Source organism: Salvelinus sp. IW2-2015, linkage group LG10 (assembly GCF_002910315.2).
Source record: "Salvelinus sp. IW2-2015 linkage group LG10, ASM291031v2, whole genome shotgun sequence".
NCBI lineage: Eukaryota > Metazoa > Chordata > Actinopteri > Salmoniformes > Salmonidae > Salvelinus > Salvelinus sp. IW2-2015.
In genome coordinates, this window is record NC_036850.1 from 14911146 (window position 1) to 14936292 (window position 25147).

Sequence of the window (25147 nt, forward strand, 5' to 3'; positions counted from 1 at the left end):
TAGAAAACCGTTATGCAATTCTGTTAGCACAGCTGAAAACTGTTGTTCTGATTTAAAGAAGCTATAAAACTGGCCTTCTTTAGACTAGTTGAGTATCTGGAGCATCAGCATTTGTGGGTTCGATTCCAGGCTCAAAATGGCCAGAAACAAATAACTTTCTTCTGAAACTCATCAGTCTATTCTTGTTCTGAGAAATGAAGGCTATTCCATGTGAGAAATTGCCAAGAAACTGAAGATCCTGTACTCCCTTCACAGAACAGCGCAAATTGGCTCTAACCAGAATAGAAAGAGGAGTGGGAGGCCCCGGTGCACAATTGAGCGAGAGGACAAGTACATTAATGTCTAGTTTAAGAAACATATGCCTCACAAGTCCTCAACTGGCAGCTTCTTTAAATAGTACCAGCAAAACACCAGTCTCAACATCAACAGTGAAGAGGCGACTCCGGGATGCTGGCCTTCTAGTATGCAAACAATGTTCTTCCCCAAAAACATAGCAAAATGGCAATCTGTTTCAGTAGCTATAGCTAACTATATAGCTAGGTGTCATCTAAAATAACCCTAATTTATAAGACTGTTCTTATTTGATTAACGGTTGTCGGACCCATCTATGTGAAGCTAGCCACAATAAGGATTAGCCACAATAGTGGACTTTGCGGTTAGCCTTCAAAATAAAAGTATGTCATTGACAGTGATGCAAATGAATACAAATAGTAGAATTATGCCATAATTTAATAGATCATGCTAAACGAGGTTGGAATGTTGTTATATAAAATCAACAAAAGACAATCATTTGTTAATTTGACAAAAATCTATTGAAATCACACTGGATGTATTATACTTTAGAATTGCATTGGGAGCATACTTATTTCACTGTACAGCCTTACCTATGGATTGTGGATCAATGACATGGGGCATCAGTCTACTCAGTGCAGTGACACCCAGAGAGCATTAGCATCGTAGCTCTTATTGCGGGACTCTGAAACAACTGTGAATTGAGCCACATTTGTCAACCTACTATGTGTATTGAACACTATTCCAGAGGAAAAACAATACTGTGTGGATGTTTTGGAGTCTGATAACTCTGAGGAGGATGTTGGGAAAAAATATATTGAGTAGACTGTTACCCCATTTCATTGATCCCCAATCCTTAGGTAAAGCTGTACAGTGCAATATGAATGTCAATACACACAATAGGCTGACTTGGGAGGGGATTTCACACAGTCACAGTCCCGCGATATCAAATCAAAGTTTATTTGTCACGTGCCGAATACAACAGGTGTAGTAGATCTTACAGTGAAATGCAACAATAGGTAAGTAAAGAAATAAAACAACAGTAAAAAGACAGTCTATATACAGGAGCGAGGCTATAAAAGTAGCGAGGCTACATACAGACACCGGTTAGTCAGGCTGATTGAAGCAGTATGTACATGTAGATATGGTTAAAGTGACTATGCATATATGATAAACAGAGAGTAGCAGCAGCGTAAAAAGAGGGGTTGGGGGGGGCACACAATGCAAATTGTCCCGTTTGCCATTTGATTATCTGTTCAGGGTGATAAACTGTTGATAAGCATTTTTGATAAGAGCTACAATGCTAATATTTGCGTAAACTCTTCAGTTGTGTTCTATGGGTGTCACCGAGTAGACTGATATCCCATTTCATTACTTCACATTCCAACCTTGTTTAACATTACAAAGTCTAAATATGGCATGATTCCACCAATTGTAAACTTCTGCATCACTTTCAAATAGGTACTTTTATTTTGAAGGCAAATTCCGCTATTGTGCCTAATCCTTATTGTGGCTAGCTTCACAACACATAACCCGGTGCGGTCGAGCCTCACTAGCCAGATGAAGCTAGCAGGCTGCTTATAACGTTAGCTTTGGGCAACAGGGTTAAGTAGCTGGCTAGCAATTTATTTTCATGACCTGAAGTTCAGTTTCAATAGGTAGCCACTTGTTGTTCGCCTATCTAATACTTACTCACAAGGATTCCTAAATCATTGCTAAGAATAGTGAAAATGACTGCAGTTTCTACTGGTCATTGTTTTCAGGCTGGTTGTATTGGTGCTATCTCTCTATGTCGAACAAATAATGCTTTATTACCAATGCGGTATTGTAAACACATTGTTCGTAGACGGTGTTTGGTTGTTTGCAGACTTTTTTGTACTGCTTTGTCAGTGTTACTGATAGTAGTGGTGGCGCTTGGATTGCACGTGCAAATTCAGAACACACGTCAAATAACACAGTTCTATTATAGAATGTTGTGTCTAATTAAAAGCTTATTTAACTGTCAAATAGTGAAATTGTCAAATAGTGTTATTTCACGTGTATCTTTTTTGACACGCAAAGACCCAAATGGCGTTCCATAGTATGTCGGGAAGCTAATAGCAGTGACACTATTACTGTGTAACTCTGGTAGGGCAACATCTGAACAATAGCGCACTTGGTAACGTGTACCGGTGCTCAACCAGTCGCGAAAGCCAACATCACCATGACAGAGAATGGTTAATTGTCAAGGGCAATGAATTCCACTATCTTGCTGCTAATGGATTTCGCCTTTGAGTTGTCTCGCTGAAATGTTCTTAATCTTTCAAATGACTGCTCGACTTGCTGACTGCTCGATCCACACAGCAGACATTGTGGGCTAGGTTAGGAATGCTGTGTTGCACGTGTAGTGCAAAATTTAACATAGCTTCTTTACGTCATGTACCTACGTTATATAGGTATGCACATCAGCTTTTGACATCGGTTTTTCACATCCGTGTTAAACTAGACATCGGGCCGATACCGATGTTGGCATTTTTAGCTAATATCGTCCGATTGCCGATATGTTCACCGATATATCGCACATCCCTAGAAATGATAGGTCTACATGCATTGTGAGATGGGCTGTCTGTCCCCACCCTGAGCGTTGATTCATCATGCAGAGGCCGTAGAGAAACCAGTTTTAGACATTGCATATAATTTAACAGTTCCATTTCACACCATGCTGTTCATATAAATAATTTACCGGTAACCAGGTTCCTGCCATTCAACCTTATTGAGAATGTATGGCTTTGCATACATATTCTTTCATAACACCTGCACATTTTGGAGATGCAGCCATTGTGACTTCTTTTGGATGGAGAAATTGGGATCATTGAACGCTGTGAAGAAGCTCATAGATCAGTTATGCAAATGTTATATGCTCTCTAAGACTGTTTATGAATAACCCAATGGGACTCCCTGTTAAAATAAAGGTTTTTGAATGAGTATGGATATGTATGGAAAGCATGAACATTTTCATAATAAAACATAACTAGCTTTAGACTCATTTATATCCTAGCCCTATCCTATCCCTATAAACAGTATACAATACAGTCATATTGTGTAAACAGGAGTCATAGCATGCACCTACAGTATGCTCTGCAACAGGTATCTCTGGTTGATAAGTAGGTGCTGGAACTGCAAATGTAGTTGCAGACTGCATGGAAATTAACACATACTGCATCGAATGACTATTAATGTAGCCTATGTGTCACACAGAAGTAATTTACTGAAAATGTCAGGTAAAACAATTATTGAATTTGTATTCATGTTAAGGTCCATAGGCTTTGAGACTGTTTTACTATATTAGTTATTGTAGGCAGGAAATATTCCATAGATTCCAAAGCCAATTGTACACTGTATGTTGTGAGGTGCTCCGTTCAACACCCTATTCACAATGTTGACACAATAAGCCAATGGCTGGAAAACTGTCATAACACATTCTCTGTGATGCTTGGTATACACAGCTCCTGTAACATGAAATACAGTCTTGACATGTGGGAGAGAGTGAGTGGGTTGTGAAATGGTTTTCCTGAAGAAGGTTCACTGAGGTCATGTGTCTGTAATCTGTCTGTATCTGGCGTGTCCATACTCTGCCCCATGCCATAAGTGCTGAGAAGATTGGAGGATGATGATGATAATGATGATGAGAGCAGTTTGATGTTCTTGAGGACCTATACTGCACCTCTCCAATCAAAGACTGATGAAGATGTCTGTCTGTTCTCTGTCTGTAGTGTATTAACAACAGTTCACTTGGTTCACTCAGGTCAGGGGAAAATATTGACATACATGTACGTTACTTTTTCACAGATGCCTGTTTTGCCCCTTCAGTTTGTTTAGTAGAAACTCTGGATGGGGAAATAGGACTGTGGGTGTTGACATTGCCAGTTGGTTAGTTTGCCATGGAGAAATGAGCACAGCAAACAGAGGAGGGGAGGTGACTCTGGAAAGCAAGACTGAACGCCTCTGTGAGAGAATGTGACAGAGTGCCTCATCCTTGGAAGTAGATCACAGCACAGCAGTCACAGACATCATCAATTACAGGACCTGCGTCATTGAGCTGTATCACTCCTGTAACGCTGTCGTCTGACTGTTGTGGTCTGTAATTGTGTTTTGTTCTGTGTGCTCTTGTTTCTCTTTCTGGGTCTGTCTGTGTGTGTGCATGTATGTATGTGTCCTGCTTCGTATCCCCTGATAGACGACTTAGAGCTTTCTGTGTCTGGCCCTGAGTGCTATAGGTAGACAGAGGAAGGAAAACTCCTTGCAGACAGCTGAGGCGGATCTACTCTCCATGCCAGTTCAGGCAGTGCTGTGGGCAGCAATGTAGGAAATGATAACATTGTGGAATGAGCATTACCTCTCCAGAAACTCTGGAAGAACATCAGAGCTTTGTAGTGAGTTTTTGCGCGTTGAACCTGACAAGAGATGTGGAATGAATGTCGGTGTGCAGGAATTCTCAGGATGGAATGTTAGCCCGTTGGAGCCCGGTTGGATGTCAGTTAGTGCTGTGGAGGGAGTCGAGAGGAGAGAGGCTCCTGACTGGAGGCTATGAGCTCTTCAGGGCCGGAGCAGAGATAAAAGCAGGCAGAGCACAGATATACAGAGCCACAGGGGACAAAGAGCAGACAGTTTTATCACAACAGTGATTCACAGCATTACACTACATCTAAGAAAGAGCAGGAGATATGGCCATACTGTAGGAATGTTGTTACTGACACTGAATTCTCCTTCTCCCTTTTTCTCATTCTCTCACACACTCTCTCTCTTCCTCTTCCTCTCTCGCTCTTGCTGTGTGTGTCTCTATCTCTCTCTCTCTCTCTCCCTCTCGCTCTCCTAGCAGCCATTAATCATGACATTAAGCATAAGGCACTGGGACTCCAAATGTCATCTCACATCAGCAATTAAAACTGTTACCCCACTAAGTCAGACACAGCATGTCAGATGTCAGTGAAGACATGGTGCTCCTTTTTGATGAGGCTTCTGGCACCCTCAGTACTGTGAGGTGTTATCTGGACCAAGGAGAGGTGTCTCCAGGTTTTCTTCTTCCTGGTTGGATCCGACAGGCTTTTTGGATCAAGTAGAGAGGTGGAGCTCATGTAGCCCTGTCAGCCTCAGAGTAAGAGGCTTCTGATCTGAGTCTTTCTACTGGAGCACCCTCTGGAGCTCTAGATCTGCTCTGGGTCTTTTCCTGCCCYGCAACATGATTTTAGCACAACTGATGATTAACCAAGTTTTTCCCTCTGTCTTTTTATGTGTGATACCAGGTGTGGCAGTGTGGGGGCAGTGTGGAAGTCCTGCCCTGTGCCCGTATCGCCCATATAGAGCGTGCCCACAAGCCCTACACTGAGGACCTGACGTCTCACGTGAGACGGAACGCCCTGAGGTGGCGGAGGTCTGGATGGAACGAGTTAAAGAGCCATGCTAACATGGCTGGAACATCCCAGGAGGTGAGAGTCTAGTCAGCTGCTAACTGGATGGAGTCTACTGATAACATGTCTACTGAACCATGTCTTTTGGAGGGTGGGCAAGTGGTCAGGGTGGGGAAATTGTCTCGCTAGTGTAATTTGTAAAATAAAGAGTGATGTGTAGTACGTTAGTGTACAGGTTTAGGATCTTCATTTGATCACCAGGAGAATTTTCCATATAATGCAGGACATTTTAAACTTGTAGAGTATTTGAGGTTTAAAAGTCGCGAAGTTTGTAAATTCCACTTTGAAATGTCAGACTTAATTTTCCGTTATCAAATATGTATTCAACCACTAACAAATGTCCATTAATTAAACCACATAAAATCGGCAGGTAGCCTTGTGGGTGCAAGTAGCCATAGTGGTTAAAGCTGTTGGAACAGGTAACCGAGAGGGTTGCCAGATTGAATCCCCGAGCTGACAAGGTAAAAATCTGTTGTTCTGCCCTGAACAAGGTAGTTTAACCCACTGTTCTACGCTGTCATTGTAAAGAAGAATTTTGTTATTAACTGACTTGCCTAGTTAAATAAAAAAGAAATAATTCAAATTAACTGTTGCAGAAGGATTATTTGTACTGCTGTAGTAAACTGCTCAATTAGATCCTACACACTGTTTATTTGTGAAAGAAGTCGGAAGTTTACAACACTTAGGTTGGAGTCATTAAAACTCTTTTTCAACACTCCACAAATTTCTTGTGGACAAACTATAGTTTTGGCAAGTCGGTTAGGACACTACTCTGACCCACAATTACAGTGGGTCAGAAGTTTACATACACTAAGTTGACTGTGCCTTTAAACAGCTTGGAAAATTCCAGAAAATGATGTCATGGCTTTAGAAGCTTCTGATAGGCTAATTGACATAATTTGAGTCAATTGGAGGTGTACCTGTGGATGTATTTCAAGGCCTATAAACTCAGTGCCTCTTTGGCTTGACATCATGGGAAAATCTAAAGAAATCAGCCCAAGAAAGAAAATTGTGGACCTCCATAAGTCTGGTTCATCCTTGGGCGCATTTCCAAACGCCTGGAAGTTCATCTGTACAAACAAATAGTACGCAAATATAAACACCATAGGACCACACAGCGTCATACCGCTCAGGAAGGAGACGCGTTGTTTCCTAGAGAGTGCAACTCAATCCTAGAACAACAGCAAAGGACCTTGTGAAGATGCTGGAGGAAACGGTACAAAAGTATCTATATCCATAGTAAAACGAGTCCTATATTGACAACCTGAAAGGCTGCTCTGCAAGGAAGAAGCCACTGCTCCAAACCGCCATAAAAAGCCAGACTAACGGTTTGCAACTGCACTGGGGACAATTATCGTACTTTTTGGAGAAATGTCCTCTGGTCTGATGAAACAAAAATAGAACTGTTTGGCCATAATGACCATTGTTATGTTTGGAGGAAAAAGGGGAGGCTTGCAAGCCCGAAGAACATCATCCCAACCATGAAGCAGGGGTGGCAGCATCATGTTGTGCGGGTGCTTTGCGCAGGAGGGACTGGTGCACTTCACAATAGATGGCATCATGAGGCAAGAAATTATGTGGATATATTGAAGCAACATCTCAAGACATCAGTCAGGAAGTTAAAGCTTGGTCGCAAATGGGTCATCCAAATGGACAATGACCCCAGGCATACTTCCAAAGTTGTGGCAAAATGGCTTAGGACAACAAAGTCAGGTATTGGAGTGACCATAACAAAGCCCTGACCTCAATCCTATAGAACATTTGTGGACAGAACTGATAAAGCGTGTGCGAGCAAGGAGGCCTACAAACCTGACTCAGTTACACCAGCTCTGTCAGGAGGAATGGGCCAAAATTCACACAACTTATTGTGGGAAGCTTGTGGAAGGCTACCCAAAACGTTTGACCCAAGTTAAACAATTTAAAAGCAATGCTACCAGATACTAATTGAGTGTATGTAAACTTCTGACTCACTGGGAATGTTATGAAAGAAATAAAAGCTGAAATACCATTCTCTCTACTATTATTCTGACATTTCACATCCTTAAAATCAAGTGGTGATCCTAACTGACCTAAAACGGGGCAATTTTACCAGGATTAAATGTCAGGAATTGTGAAAACTGAGTTTAAATGTATTTGGCTAAGGTGTATGTAAACTTCTGACTTCAACTGTATAACATATAGATGTTGTAATACATTAGCAGGGATGCCTGGTGTTTCTTTGAACAAAGGCTGAGTTGATTAGATGCTTAATAGTTTTCCTGTTTGCACTCAATACTGACAATTATGTAAAAACTCCTTTCAAATAGATGAGCAATTAGATGAGCATCAGCAGGCAAATCTCTAAATTGATATCGAATCACTGAGTTCTGCAATTCTACTCAACAAGCTTGGAGGGAAATTTGGTCTCAGGATTAGTCTCGTGAATTTATTTTGTCCGAACGTATTAGAAACCTATTCCATTTCAAGTCACAGCTGTTGCTGTTTTGTCTATTAGACTCTCGTCAGTCCATTTATCGTATCTCAGTAGGCTGCAAGTTGCCTCCATTGCAGTTGATGTTGGATCTATCAGGTCTGCTTCAGCTTTTAAGTTTGTCAGCGAGGCAGCAATTAAGATAATTAGGGTAGAGTGGACAGGAGCGGCAGCTTGCTGCAGAAGGAAGCCTGGGCCAGAGCGTGACTGTGGCAGCGTGAGGACGTGAGCGTGAGGAAATGGCAGATGATGTTAAAGTCAGTCACTTAGTCCTGCGGTTCTTTATACAGGGAACATGAAGGGCTCGCAGGAGTTATGTCACATTGAAACGGACTTAAACTATTCCTCAGTGAGTCTTGCCTCTCTGAAATCAGGGGAAACGGGGAATCTGATTCCTCTTTCCACCTAAGAGCTTGGCACATATGCCCTTTCCTATGCATGATATCTTTATGCATTTGTATCTTTACAGCAATCACGGCCGAACTGTTTATCTCTGTGTTTGCATGCATGTGTGTCTGCAGGACTCAGGAATAGACATTGGAGATATCTCTGAGAGGAAGGCCCTGAGGAAGAGGCTCCAGTGTAAGACGTTTCGGTGGTACCTGGTCAACATCTACCCAGAGATGAGGATGTACACAGACACCATTGCATATGGAGTGGTAAGCAACATGCCCTCTGCAAACATGGAAATGCTATGTCAAGTAAAGCCTCCACAGAATAAACCATGCGGTCCATGCCTGAACAAATAATCATCCATTGAGTTATGATTTGGATGACTGCAGTTAGGAATACATTAATTTCACAGAGAGATGCATTTCTGTGGCAGTTTGGCTCTGAAACACGTGGACATGCCTACCATAGCCTCAGTCTTTGTGTGCACTGCCAGGGTTGGCACGCTAAAGCTTGGGCATGATGTGGGCATGATGTGGAAAAGGTGCAGGAACTCAGACTCTGGGAGAAAACAGAAGCCTCTTTCCATGACATAGACTGACCAGGTGAATCCAGGCGAAAGCTATGATCCCTTATTGATATCACTTGTTAAATCCACTTCAATCAGTGCAGATGACCAGGATGAGACATGTTAAAGAAGGATTTTTAAGCCTTGAGACAATTGAGACGGATTGTGTATGCGTGCCATTCAGAGGATGAATGGGCAAGACAAAATATTTAAGTGCCTTTGAACGGGGTATGGTAGTAGGTGCCAGGTGCACCCTTTTTGTGTCAAGAACTGCAATGCTGCTGGGTTTTTGACACTTAATAGTTTCCTGTGTGTATCAAGAATGGTCAACCACCCAAAGGACATCCAGCCAACTTGACACAAATGTGTGAAGCATTGGAATCAACATGGGCCAGCATCCCTGTGGAACGCTTTCGACACCTTGTAGAGTCCATGCCCCGACAAATTGAGGCTGTTCTGAGGGCATAGTATATAAAAGGTTGTCTATTGTGTAGTCTATGCACACGCGAACAGAGCATTGTGCACTGTCATGTAAGAAACAGTGAAATGTGTATTCATGAGGGTATACCATTGAGTATGCACATATTGTTGTGCAGTGGTGGGGCTGGTGAGCAGAGCTTGTTTTATGTCACCTCCTCTCACAGAGATCTACCTGTGTGGCCAAATGGAATTCTCAGCAATGCTAGACAAATGTTTCTGAATTTGTATTCTGGCCATGAGGGCACGCTGGCAGTATTTATATTAGCAATTCATGTTCAACACAAACAGCTTTATTTCTGTGGCCACAGTGCATCAGTGCAATATGCCTGAATCTACAGTGACACACCCAAAAAGTGGTCTCATTGGAGTACAGTCTTCATTTTATGGTTGGTTTCCTTCTCTGTATTTCCATTTATTATGAAAGGTAGAAAGATACAGAGAGGAAAATAGGTCAGCCTTATTAAAATTAATTCAAGGAGTAAGCGGGTTCGAAAATAGCATATCCTCATTACACTGCATTTGCTAGGTGCATTTCATGAACTTGTCAATCATTTTTGTCAGAGAATTCGTTATCCAGAATGCAGACTGTGTTCAGCACAGCATTTGAGGTCAAAGGTTATGCTACACACCACACTGACAAGCAGCCCCAGGTTTTATTCACTCATACATGAACCTTGCACATTATAATTTTTTTCATTTCATGGAACCTCAGTGAAATTTTTATACGTTGTCTGTTAGACTTTATTCCATCATGTTCAGTCCCTGCCTGGCTTTTTAATGATCAGCAGACAGAATGAGACATATCCTGTGCCAGTGGGGAGTTGACAGGCCCAGTCTCTGGCTGTGTCCTTGTAATGTCATATCCGTACCTAATCCTGTCCTCACGGACAGCAAGGCAAACACATCTTAATCCTCCCAGCCACCAATCCCAGTCTCCAGAGTACCTCCCCTCTCCTCACACAAACCTGTTGATTAGATCTTTAAAATAAATGCTGCTACAGATTGAAATAACTGTGCAAACGCAAGGCTTCATGTTTGAATTACAAATCCCAATTATGTTCTATGTCATGTTGTTCTGCAAAGAACAGAAAGTGTTCCCTCCATGTGTTGTTTTGAAGTTATACCGGAAACCTGCTCTCTGGTTTGATTGAATAGGGCGTTGTGATAGCAGGAATATTTGAATCAATTCAAGGTCTCATTGATTCTCTGTCACACAGCTAACCTCTCACTGAACTAGCCGATTGAGTGACATATCAAATTATGACTCCCTTTTTGTGTGCATTTCCTCCCTCAGCTGAAGAACTCTCTGAAGAGTGACCTGTGTCTGGACCAGGGGCCGGACACCGACAATGTCCCCATCCTGTACCTCTGTCATGGGATGACACCTCAGGTTAGAACCCCCTCGAGCCCTCTTCAGCCCACATCGCTGCTACATCATTTCTGTCTCTGTGTCAAATCTCCCACATGTGTATAGTCCAACTTTTCTTATCTCTCCTTTTGACCCTTTCTTATCTTGCATGAGGCTTATCAGCGAAGTTCAGTCCACAACTCTGCTACAGTACGACTGGTCCCTTTAAAGAGCTATTAATGTATGAAACGTGTCTGGTCTCTTTTATGGCTTAGTAATGGCAGCAGCCGTCATGATCTACCAGCTGACCAGCAGGACTCCACTTATAATTCACCTCACTGCCAAGGGCCCCCATCCACCATGGGCTTTATGTTTCTGAACTTCAGCCTAAGCTGCATTTGTGTTGTATTGACAGAATGCAAAGTGGAATCCATTTGTAGATAGTTTCTACTTCAAAAGTGACAAGTCTTCAGGAAGGAGTAAACTTACAGGAAGCTTCCTCAGAGATTAGACAAAACTTGTCTCTTTCTTCACTTTGTGTTTGTATTTGTTATCAGAGAGAGAGAGAGAGAGAGCGAGAGAGAGAGAGAGAAAAAAAACTGAATCCAGTAGTTTTTATAAAAGGTATACTTTCCCGGTTTCCAGACAGGCATTAGCAGATAATTCCAGGAAGCCACTACAGTGCTGTTGAGATAGAAACAGTGTCAGGGGATGCTCTCCATCTGGGTCAGGCTGGCGGGCTGATAGGGCTGTATCTCAGCACAACTGCTGCCTCTGCACTATCAGCCTCACCTTCTCTAACAATTTCCATAATGTTTTGAAAACTGAAATACCTTGGACTATGTAAACGTTAAGCCAAAACCAAAATGGAAACTCATATAACTTTCTACAATGGCTACCTAGTTGTATATTTTTCTGCCATAAATATGCACAGCAGTCATTTCTTGTTAGAGCTTTGGTTCTATTGTTTCTGAATAGACTTCTCTCAAGTTTGCAGAAGGTGAGATTTTAGCCCTGGGCTTAGGGAGATTTTAGCCCGGGCTTAATCAAGTCTTTACACTTGCACATCCTAAAGTGGGCGAGCACCAACCTTAGCCCAGGCCTAGCTAGCCCTGCTCAGTCATTTAGTGTTAGCATCGACTTTTCGGGGCTAGCCCCAGAAAACACAGTGCCATAATAACCAGTGTGAAACAGGGTCAAGAACAARGCCTAGAATGGCTCAAGCTTAGCCCAGGATTAACAAAGGCTAAGCTAGCCCAGGGCCAGTCTAGCATTTGGCTTAGCTAGCCCTGGGCTAAGAACAATGCCTAGAGTTTTATGTGATCTTTAACCTGACTAGTATTTGTATTTTGTAAGGATCCCTATAGTCCCAGTCGGTATTCACATAATAATAATAATAATAAGGAATATGCCCCTCGACCACATTATTTTCTATTGACCCCAATTGTAAGAGAGGCAACTTAATCATCGATTTTTTTGTTTGTTATTGTTATACAGCAATAACAAAACATGCCGAAAAGCTGCTGCATTGCTCAATGTACATGTAGCCAGGTCAAAAATCACAACCTACGGTTCGCAATGCTCCCACGTAGGGAAATAGAGCCTGCGAGAAGAGCCCTGTGGATTCAGGCTATTCAGGGTGGGAGAGTGGGAAATGTAATTGGTGTCCAATTAGGCTACACGTAGCTATGTGTGTAAAAAAGCATTTAATCACAGGGAAGACATTTAACTTGTTAAGTACAGTCCACTCACTACTTGTAGCTGTATAGTCTATGTGTTTGTTTTGTTGGTCTTGGCTAGCTTAATGTTTCGGTCATTGGTTGGTAGCTAGCTAGCTAGCTAGCACTAGTGGCTGCTAGCACCGTCATAAAAAGGGACTTGAGGGAAGCCCTATAATATGTTTTTCTAAGTAGTGAGAACACTAGAGAGCAGGCAAAATTGAAAAGTAATCTTTAGACATGTTTTACTTTTCTTAAATGTAGTTTTGTAATTGACTAAAACAGACAACATCAAAACAGTTGTTTGAATAAGGTAAAGTTTTTGCTGTGAGCCAATGGGATCCAAACAAGATTAAGGCAATTACATCACAAAAAAACAGTACATCATACAGCACATTATTACACCACTACTCTACCACTACATATCTACAATACAAAATGTATAATACCACAATACAACAAAATTACAGTGTACGTGTGTAGAGTGCGTGTGTTTTAGTTTTATCTGTTTTTTAAATCTGATTTTACTACTCGCTTGAGTTACTTGATGTGGAATAGAGTTCCATGTAGTTATGGCTCTATGTAGTACTGTGCGTTTCCCAGAGTCTGTTCTGGACTTGGGGACAGTGAAGAGACCCTTGGTTGCATCTCTTGTGGGGTATGTATGGGTGGCTGAGCTATGTGCTAGTTGTTTAAATAGATAGCTCTGTGCTTTCAACATGTCAATACCTCTCACAAAGACTAGTGATGCAGTCAATCTCTACACTACTTTGAGCCAGGAGAGATTGGCATGCATGTTATTGATGTTAGCTCTCCGTGAAAAAAGGCCAGCCGTGCTGCTCTGTTCCGGGCCAACTGTAATTTGCCTATTTCCCTCTTTGTGGAACTTTACTATATGACTGGGCAGTAGTCCAGGTGCTACAGAACTAGGGCCTGTAGGATTTGTTTTGTTGATAGCGATGTCAAGAAAGCAGAGCAGCGCTTTATTACAGACAGACCTCTCCCCATCTTAGCTACCATTGCATCAATATGTTTTGACCATGACAGTTTACAATCCAGGGTTACACCAAGCAGTTTAGTCTCCTCAACTTGCTCAATTTCCACATTATTCATTACAAGATATAGTTGAGGTTTAAGGTTTAGTCAATGATTTGTCCCAAATACAATGCTTTCAGTTTTTGAAATATTTATGACTAGCATATTACTTGCCACCCATTCTAAAACTGTCTGCAGCTCTTTAAGTGTTGCAATGATTTAACTTGCTGTGGTATCTGACATGTATAATGTTCAGTCATCAGCATAAACAGACACACAGGCTTTACTCGGTGTAAGTGGCAGGTCATTAGTGAAAATAGAAAAAGGTAAGTGGCCTAGACAGCTGCCCTGTGGTATTCGCGACTCTACCTGGACTATGTGGGAGAGGCTTTAATTAAAGATGATGTAAAGCCATAACACATACAGTACCAGTCAAAAGTTTGGACACACCTACTCATTCAAGAGTTTTTCTTTATTTTTACTATTTTCTACATTGTAGAATAGTAGTGAAGAAATCAAAACTATGAAATAACACATATGGAATCATGTAGTAACCAAAAAAGTGTTTAACAAATCAAAATAGATTTGAGATTTGKGATTCTTCAAAGTAGCCACCCTTTGCCTTGATGACAGCTTTGCACACTCTTGGCATTCTCTCAACTAGCTTCACCAGGAATGCTTTTCCAACTTTCTTGAAGGAGTTCCCACATATGCTGAGCACATGTTGTTTGCTTTTCCTTCTGCGGTCCAACTCATCCCAAACCATCTCAATTGGGTTGCAGTCCGGTGATTGTGGAGGCCAGGTCATCTGATACAGCACTCCATCACTCCTCTTCTTGGTCAAATAGCCCTTACATAGCTTGGAGGTGTGTACAGCTGGTGCTCTCATGCATGCTTCAGTGTTACTTGCCTTGAAGCAAGCATAAAAGGCATTTAGCCCGTCTGGTTGGCTCGAGTCACTGGGCAGCTCGTGACTGGGTTTCCCTTTGTAGTCCGTAATAGTTTGCAAGCCCTGCCACATCCGACGAGCATCAGAGCCGGTTTTAGTAGGATTCAATCTTAGTCCTGTATTGACGCTTTGCCTGTTTGACGGTTCGTCTGAGGGCATAGCGTAATTTCTTACAAGTGTACGGATTAGTGTCCCACTCCTTGGAAGCGGCAGCTCTAGCCTTTAGCTCGGTGCAGATATTGCCTGTAATCCATGGCTTCTGGTTGGGATATGTACGTACGGTCACTGTGGGGATGATGTTGTTGATGCACTTATTGATGGAGCTGGTGACTGAGGTGGTATACTCCTCAATGCCATTGGATGAATCCCGGGACATGTTCCAGTCTGTGCTAGCAAAACAGTCCTGTAGTGTAGCATCCGCATCATCTGACCACTTCTGTATTGAACGAGTCACTGGTTCTTCCTGCTTTAGTTTTTGCTTGTAAGCAGGAATCAGGAGGATATAATTATGGTCAGATTTGCCAAATGGAGGGCGAGGGAGAGTTTTGTATGGGTCTCTGTGTGTGGAGTAAAGGTGGTCTAGAGTTTTTTTCCCCTCTAGTTGCACATGTGGCATGCTGGTAGAAATTAGGTAAAACGGATTTAAGTTTGCCTGCATTAAATTCCCCGGACACTAGGAGCGCCGCTTCTGGATGAGCATTTTCTTGTTTGCTTTTGGCCTTATACAGCTCTTTGAGTGCGGTCTTAGTGCCAGTATCGGTTTGTGGTGGTAAATAGACGGCTACGAAAAATATAGATGCAAACTCTCTTGGTAGATTGTGTGGTCTACAGCTTATCATGAAGTACCCTACCTAAGGTGCGCAATACCTCGAGACTTCCTTAATATTAAACATTGTGCACCAGCTGTTATCGACAAATCGACACACCACCCCATTCATCTTACCGGACGTAGCTGTTCTGTCCTGCCAATGCACAGAAAACCCAGCCAACTGTATATTATCCGTGTTGTCATTCAGCCACGACTCGGTGAAGCATAAGATATTATAATTTTTAATGTCCCGTTGGTAGGATAGTCTCGGAATAGAGCTCATCCAGTTTATTCTCCAGTGTTTGCACGTTGGCCAATAGAATGGATGGTAGAGGTGGATTATCCATTCGCCAATMAATTTTCACAAGGCACCCCCGATCTCTGCCCCTTTTACCTCTGTCTTTTCTTCATACAAATGACTGGGATTTGGGGCTGGTCTCGGAGAAACAGTGTATCCTTTGCGTCGGACTCATTAAATAAAAAATCTTCGTCCACTTCGAGGTGAGTAATCGCAGTTCTGATATCCTGAAACTCTTTTCTGTAATAAGAGACGGTAGCAATGGTAGCAACATTATGTACAAAATAAGTTTCAAACAATGTGAAAAACACACAAAATAGCACAGCTGGTTAAGAGCCGGTAAAACGGCAGCCATCCCCTCCAACGCCATTCTAAAAGTCTTTCATAATTTGGTAAGTTATGCATGGATGTGTAGGTTCAGAGTTTGTTTTTGGCATGTTATGCCTAATTTTGCTAATCTTGACAATTTAAAAAATCATTAAAGTAGTTGGCAATATCAGTGGGTTTTTGTGATGATTGAGCCATCTGATTCAATGAATGGTTCGACTTTTTGCCCAAAATTTTATTTAAGGTGCTCCAAAGCTTTTTACTATCATCCTTTATGTTTTTGTTTCATGGTACAGTTTCTTCTTCTTTTTGTTTATTTTAGTCACATGATTTCTCAATTTACAGTATGTTTGCCAATTGGCTGTGCAGCCAGCCAGACCTATTTGCCATTCCCTATGTCTCGTCCCTGTCAACCATACAATTTTTAAATTCCTCATCAATTTATGTGGATTTAGCTGTTTTTACAGTCATTTCTTAATGGATGCATGCTTATTAGTAAATGGAATAAGCAATTTCATAAATTATTAAAGTTCYGTGTCTGGCTGCTCCTCATTAAAAACCACAGACCAGWAAATATTATTTACATCTTCAACATAGAAATCAGTACAAAACCTCTTGTATGATCTCTTAAACGCTATATTAGGCCCACACTTTGGTTTTCTTAGATATGCCTACTACTGTATGATCACTACATTCCATTTAGAGCAGATTTCTGTAAATAGCCTGGTAGGTTGACTGATAACCTGAACCAGGTTGCAGGCACTGGTTAGTTTGAAGCTTTTTTTTTCAGTGGACAGCTTGATGAAAGTCAATATTTAGGTCACTCAGAAAATATAGTATCTTTCTGTTGATATCACACACATCATCAAGCATTTCACACATATTATACAGATACTGACTATTAGCACTTAGTGGTCTACAGAAACTTCCCACAAGAATAGACATTAGGTGAGGCAAGTGAACCTGTAGCCATCTTACTTCAACAGCATTTGACATGAGATTCTCTCTAAGTTTTAAAGGAATATGACTCTAAATATAAACAGCAACACCTCCCCCATTGGTATTCCTGTCTCTTCTGTAGATTTTATAGCTATGTATTGCTACCACTGTATCATCAAATAATTATCTAAGTGCGTTTCAGAGATCCAGTATATGAATGTTATCTGTTACTAGCAAGGTACTGATTTCATCAACCTTGTTTCTTTGGCTACATACAGTATGGTAATGTGGGCTATTTTCAGCACTTTTCTGTGTTGCGTTACTGTTTTTATTGCTTTACTGGGAGGCTTATCAGAGGTAGACATGACAGTGATGTTTATATTTGAGCTGATAGTGCAGGTGATCTGCTCACAGTGGGCTTCCTACTAGGGCAAACCGTATCAGTGCTAACAGCATAACTCAGGTTCATAGGCGCATGATTACTGCTGACAATAGCTGTCGGATTGACAGAGGCATTCAGGGGAGTTAGAGGAACATAAATTAGGTTACTTACATTATGACTGATAACTCTCCTGGGAAACTGTACATTTGCAGCAGCACGACGACAACTCAGCAACACAATGGTAGGGATTATCTGAGCAGGGCTTGGGTCACCGGTATGTCATTGTCTCAACGCGGCCTTGAAATGGGAGGACAGGGTCCAAGCACCAAAATGATTTAGATGGACTCCATCATTCCTGTAGAGTATCTTCTGTTTCCAAAAGGTATCAACGTTATTTATAAAAGTTATGCCAACAGAGCTACAGTAATCTTTTAGCCAGATGTGTCGTAAAAAGTGGTATAATCCTTGAAAGTGAAGCAAAAAGTTGCATCCACTGTCATCCTTGCCTATTCAAACATCTCCATGGTAAACCATTCACACTCATTGCACCTGTATTGATGTTTACGCTAGTTTACAAAATAAAACTCTGGAGGAATCTCCTGTGATCTCTTACAAGAAAGAAAGACAGTCGGAGCTGATCTTTCCCAAGATGCCTTGCACACTTTTCTTAACAGATAACTCCAGAGAAAACATACTGTAACACCCAATCTCACATCCCGAGAGCAGGCTAATTGAAGAACTCATTAATGTTAGAAATCTGTTCAAATGTCAGGTTACAGTGCTGTTACTCCTTTTAAAATCCGTTTTAATTTCACACCACTACTGATGTCGTTTTCTTCCTGCTTTACCTCCTACTGATAGTGAGGGACTGGAGGATAGTTTTCACTTTTTTTATTATATTTAATTTTCCCTTTTTTTAAAAGTATTTTTTTAAACAAACTTATACATATGATCATCAACTTACAGACACACACAACAAATGGCTACATCTCATCTATCGAGACCCGCATGCTCACACCCCCATTCTTAGTGCCTGCATTATTGTTTGCCACTTGGCTTTAAATTGTACCAATTCGTTTTTCTCGGTCACCCATGCTATTTCAATAATAAATCTGTTTATTTTTTCCATTGTGTCTATACATTTTTTCAAGATGAGTGATGAGAAAATGATCGTCCAGTAAAGAACCTGAAGGCCCGCACACTGTTTCTGCTCCTAATTCACCGCTTTATGGACTACGTTTCGATCCAAAACTGATCTTCGTCACGTCAAACAGACGTATACACATTTCACCTCACATGACCATCACATGGTGGGTGTGGAAACAATTAAATTCCCTTTTGCGCATAGTCAATCATAATTAATCACAGAAGTACTATACATATGGTCATAAAGTATTATATACATACAAATGGGTCCAAGTTAAAACCTAGGCAACGGTAAAAAAATGTGATTATGTTGGAAACTGTTGGAATACCCGCCCGCCCATATGACCATTACATGCGGAACGCGCAGTGGCCATAGGTCACTAATTATATCTAATTATATCTATTTCAAAAACAACTTGTGTACCTCTAATCATTTGGTATCAGTAGTTACAAAAAATTGAATATATTTACAAAAGGACCAAGTTGAGACCAATATGGCAGGACAAATCAACGTGACATATTCATGGAATGGTCTGATATCAAACTCTTGGTTTAGACCTTTAGGAGACATGGCCGACAAATAGTGAATCCAATACAATTCTCTTCTTAGTAATATATGATCACTATCTCCCCCCTCCTAAGAGTCTTAACATGTTCGATARCAATGTATCTCAGAGAGCAATCCATGAAATCCGTAGCCACAGGGATTCTCTGATCAYGAGTCCTGATATTACTCCTGTGTTATGCTATCCTTGTCTCAAATTTTTGGTGGAACACGTAATGATGCCCTTAATCTTAATGGCCTTGCCCATGATAGGGTGATTAAACATTGTGTGCATTGTTCGTGAAGTTACACTGGGTACATCGGCCACATCTGTAATTACCGTCCGGCACATTGTCTAGGAAGGTGGCACCGGTGGAAGATCAGACGTCACCACCATTTGACTGATGTTGGGGGCGCGTCAAAAGACTACCTGCGGGGGTTCTTTAAATGTCTGTGTTTTTTTATGATATGGTCAAACTGTTTGCCAAGTGGGGAGAATTGAAGGAATACTGAACTCGTTGGTCAGGGGGGGAGGGGTGATTTGGGTGTGAGGATGTCATTCTTGGTCATATTTTTTTTATGATCCCTTGCATCATGCAGCCATTCCTCTGGGTAACCCTGCTGTCTGCAAAGCTCATCCAGACAGTCGGCTACTCTGTCATAGTCACTCTGTGTACTACAGATCCTGTGTATGCGAATGTATTGGATGATAGGGATGTGAGCACTCGGTCTGTTTGGTTTGGATCTTGTAAAATCCTTTTTATTTTCTTCCATATCGTTAGTGTTTTTAACTATGAAGTTGTTAATGTTCATAGCTTTATCCTTTGAAAATAGACACGTAAAAATATTCTGGAGATGAGCATGCACATCTTCAATGTGTATCCCATTGTTCCTCTTTAATACATTTAACTATACGTCGCAAGGAAAAGCCTTGGGTAGCGAGTTGATACAGTTCCAAGTCTGGAAGGTTAAAACCACCCTCGGACTTAGGAAGATGTAACACTTTGATTTGTATTTTATGAATTTTATTTGCCCATATAAAGTCTTATGACCGAGTATACTTTTTTAAAGAATGTCATCGGTGGGTTAATTGGTATTACCGAAAATAAATACAAAAACATTGGCAGCCTTGTAATTCTAAAGAGATTTATTCTACCTGTAAGATTGATGGGATAGTTTAAGGTGACATACACAGTGTATTTATGACAACTGTTTGCTAACGACAAGGTAGCAATAAACCCCTCCTAATGTAACCCTGTGCTACCTACCACCTTTATCCCCACCCCTATCCAGCTGTGATGTCCTCCCTCCCCTCCAGCTGTTACATTCCCCCGCCTCTCCCAGGCTTCTAGCTACCCAACATGTCTAGCTACCCCACATGTGCAGACAAGCCTCCTCATCCCTCATATGCACGGCGATGGAGTCAGAGCACAGATGCAGCTGCCATCTGTAGTACACACCACTACCTCTGCTGCTCCACTCAGTTCAAACAGATGCTTTTTCCTTCCAGTGGTGTTTTACGGCCTGTTAGCTAAATATGGGCACTCAAGGGCCCTTGGAAAATACGGGCTGGAAGGACCGCATCAGAGAGTGCAATTAGAAGTGTTTGGGTTTAGCTGGTCGATTTGTATTGTTTATGGAGAGCGCTCCTCTCCATAAACAATAAGCCATTTCCCACACTATGCCATTTCCTGCCCTGTGCTTCAGTTCAGTGAGGGTAGCTGCATGAATAGACATGCCTATGGGTGAAGTAAGTCCTAGTGAAAAGCCTAAAACAAATCAACATTTTGTGAAATGCTTGAATGCCTCCAGCTCTCAGTAGCTTATGTATGTGCTGTCTCTTCTGTCATTCCAGAATGTGTACTACACCAGCACTCAGCAGTTACATGTAGGGGTGCTCAGTCCCACCATCGATGACGATGACAACAAGTGCCTGGTGGATGTGAACAGCCGACCGCGCCTCATCGAGTGTAGCTACGCCACAGCCAAGCGCATGAAGCTCCACTGGCTATTTACTCAGGTAAGAAACCATACAGGCCTGACCAACACACTCAGACTGCTCACTGAAAATAGACCAGCAAGCGATAGAAAATGGTAAGTCAATGATCTAAATTAATACTTTGTTGTCAGGGAGTTGGATCATTAGTAAATGTGGCACCAGTGGAGGTAGGTATCTTGGGTACATTTTAGGGGGTAATATTGGCGGAAATCAATGGCTCAGTGTGGTTGGATTGGTCTCCATTTAAGGAGTGTCACAGATATAACAGAGTTTTACGGTCCACAGACCTCTCCACATTCCTCCAAACCATTTAGACGTGAACAGTAAATGCATCATAATGACTCTCTCTGTCTTCATTATTGGACTGGCTCACTGAGCACAGTGGCCTGTAATGAGGGCTACATCAACATGGTCTGAAGAGTGCGTCACCCACTTCACCCAGTTTTGAAGGCGCAATTAAAATCGTTCTGATTATGTGTCATCATAATGTATGCACTCAAAATATCCACTCAAAATAGTGGGGTGCTAACCTTGAATTCAACTTCTAGGAATTGTGTTTTCAGATAAAGACGTATTTTTCTCTCCATTGGTGGATCACTTATTTATTTTGAGTGGATGCCCGCACAAGTTAGAAACTTGTAGGTTCTGTACCGTATCCCCCCAAAAAATGATAACAAGGAGTGAGACATTGAAAACATATTATATATATATATATATATATATGTACTGTATGTCATATGCCTGGATTGGTTGAATCTCTATCACTAAAACTCCTAAAAGTCAAGGTATTGTCAATTATGGATTCAACCTATTTGCGTCTATAGCTTTGACATTAGTGTGATGCCTTGTGAACTTTGGTTAGGGGAGGGTTTGGTCGGCAGGGATGTCCTTGTCCCATTGCGCACTAGCGACTCCTGTGGCGGGCTGGGCGCAGTGCACGCTGACACGGTGGCCAGGTGTACGGTGTTCCCTCCGACACGTTGGTGCAGCTGGCTTCCGGGTTAAGTGGGCGTTGTGTCAAGAAGCAGTGCGGCTTGGTTGGGTTGTGTTTTGGAGGACGCATGGCTCTTGACCTTCGCCTCTCCCGAGTCCGTACGGGAGTTGCAGCGATGAGACAAGACTGGAACTACCAATTGGATACTACGAAATTGGGGAGAAAAAGGGTGAAGTATAGGTAGCTCTGGAGTGTAAAAGGATTGAAATGCTTGATCTCACGTTTCACATATCTACATGGCTCTTCTGTAGGTGGTTTCTTGGTTTAGCATTGTATAATTTAAGAAGGAATAGTCAGACACCATGCATTATTGATCACATTTCTGCTAGACATAGTGTGAAATGTGTTTTACCTCAAAAGGAAATGCATCGATACAACTCAAGCATAGGGTTGTACAGTACTGTAGCGAGGAGGAATGTTCCTATTCCCATTCTAGCTTAAGCGTTACCACACTTAAATTCTATGAGATGGAGAGGAGGAGAAGAGCAGCAATCAATGAATCTCTCTGGTTGAATGTGCCTGACAATTTTGTGACTTTTCTTCGCTTTAGAGCCTTATAGTGGAAATTCAACATGCTCTCCTCAAGTTAAATAATTTTGATGTATCTTGGGAAGCAGAAGAAAAGAAGTGGGTGTTTGTATTTGTAAAGATTTTGTCAGCAGTTAAGGTGGCTGTAGCGTGGGCTGTAGTATGGAGACACAGAGGGTTTAGGTGTAAAGAGCCCTGCTTGGGAGACAATCTTAACACGCCGATTAAACACATCTAATTAGCTTTCTGTTCATCCTCAGTGCTTTCACTGACTCAATGACGTCACCTTCCCAAGTGCTCCTGTTTTCTACTATCCTTCGTGCTTTTCTACTACATGGTGTATCTTCTACCTCATGTCGGCCTACACACTGCAAACGCTTCCTATCTCCTTATGTAACACAACACGTAAACACATGCATGCACACACATTCACCTGCATGCACACACAGACTCCCAAACTGTTCACTCAAAAATAATCAATTAGATGYAAGAACACAGGAGAGTTGGTTAACTTTTCACCGCTGCTTGTGAACCCAGGACCATTATCATTCTGGCTCGCTGGTTCACTCTCTATAGCAAATCAATATGTTGATTTGGCAGCAGCCCACCGGGTCAAGCACAGGGAACAAACAGGACTGGTCTTCTGCTAGTACAGAATTCAACCTCAGGACTTGTACTGTAATGCAGTCTCTCCTGGAGAGAACGCAGGCCTTTTAAGCACCCTGAAGGTTATAATYGTTATTGGTGTTTAGCATCTTTTGATGTTGACTTCCCAGATAGAGAAAGGCTGAGTAATGCTGATATTTTTTATTGTGTGAAATTGTTCTGAAGTGTTCAGTGACCCACTGGAATTCAACTGCCTCAGAAAATGTTTGCTATTTAGCCATGTATAGCCGAAACATCAGGTTAAGAACATTATGCCGAAGCCCTGAGGTTACTTGGCAGGCTTCCTGCTGCAAGATGGTAATCTTGCAAATATGAATAGAATCAGGATGAAATTATGATTATTTTCTGTAAATAAATACGTGTTTTAGCTGCTTGGTAGATGCCTCGTAAATATTTCAGGATGCGCCTCTGGCAAAGTATGATAATGACAGAATGAAAAACAAATGTATTATTGTTTTATATTTTGAAACAACTTCAGATGTCTAGACATAGTCTTAACAATTGATGAGCTGAAATAAATTAATCAGCAATGATAACATAAAGTACATGTACAACTTTTTTCATATGGGACTTTTTGGTTCTACTGCGTTGTGTAGCTCTATTTGTTTTCTTTGTCATATCTTATTTGCAGGTAATGTTGATTTCCTTGTACTCATTCCAGGCTATATGCACCATGTGGCCAATGAGGTGTATCTAATGGCTAATGGTTCTTTCATTTGGTTGAACATATGGAATCCACCATGTTATATTTCATGCTACATCTGACAACCATTACTACACGTGGAGATGTTGATTACTGATGAAAAACTATTAGTGAATATGTAAACTGTATCCATCCCCCATGTATTTTGCAGAATGCACTCAAGCAGATAATTGTTTCATTCCATAGCTTTTAGGCATGCAAGACCTGACAAGCACTCTTAACTAAACAGACAGTATTCTATTCTAATGAAAACTTATCATATCCTGAATCAGAGTGACATCGACTAGACTTCTTGTCATTTTGATTAATTCACTTTCAAATTAACCTGACCAAATCATCCGTATGCTGTATGTGCAACAAAACATTGATGACAAGTTGACAATGAGATTGCTTAGAGGTGGTTGTTGACTCCACATATAAAGATTAATCTCTCATAAAAAGTGATGTTAATTATCAATTGGTTAGTGCAAATCTTAATGATGTGTATTGGTCTGAATTTCTGAACCTTAACATGCCCTTGCATCTTTCTTTATAGAGCATCTAGTCTTGAACCAAAATTAAAGCCCATTTTAAAACGATTGCCTTTCCAGCTTGAGTCGTCGTTCTCCTGACTGAGAGGTGACACGGGAGATTCTCTGATCCCAGTTACAGAGATAGTGAGCTTATCTGATCTGTGCAGTGACTCCCATCACACTGGTCCCAACAGTTGAGTCCAACCCAAAGCTTTAAGGCCTCCACGTACATGTGAGAGACTCTCCGCTCTAACAAATGGGAAAGAGAGATGAGATGGAGAGACACTTCGAAGCACACGATTCCTTAGGTGACAAAGATTGAGTTTCTTCCTGTAAGTGTGAGGGTTGTTTTCTCAGGTGATGTGTGAAAAATGTTTTCTTCTCATCTAATGTTATCACATAATCTTGCCATTCCTACTGAGAGTGCTACTGAGTATAATGGTAGATAGTGTTGTTCTTGCTTCGTGAGCATGCTGATGCTATCTGGGAAGGCCCCAGTGCTGGCGCCGAAGGGAAATCAGTACAAAACAGTGCTGCGGGTGCTTGTTAAGCTATACACATCAACCCCATCCATTAATTCATAGCGCTGCGGGGTTAAGGTGACA

The 25147-nt window shown here is 41.6% G+C and overlaps 1 protein-coding gene across 1 annotated transcript in view; it reads left to right on the forward strand.

The window, feature by feature from the left end:
• The window catches only part of LOC111969344 (polypeptide N-acetylgalactosaminyltransferase 18-like), an 88804-nt gene that overhangs the window by 62878 nt on the left and 779 nt on the right, over nucleotides 1-25147 (forward strand). The window contains exons 7-10 of the mRNA XM_023995407.1: nucleotides 5574-5756; nucleotides 8730-8867; nucleotides 10941-11036; nucleotides 20996-21160. Of these exons, the coding sequence (XP_023851175.1) occupies nucleotides 5574-5756; nucleotides 8730-8867; nucleotides 10941-11036; nucleotides 20996-21160 (582 nt within the window). The remainder of the gene's footprint in view (nucleotides 1-5573; nucleotides 5757-8729; nucleotides 8868-10940; nucleotides 11037-20995; nucleotides 21161-25147) is intronic.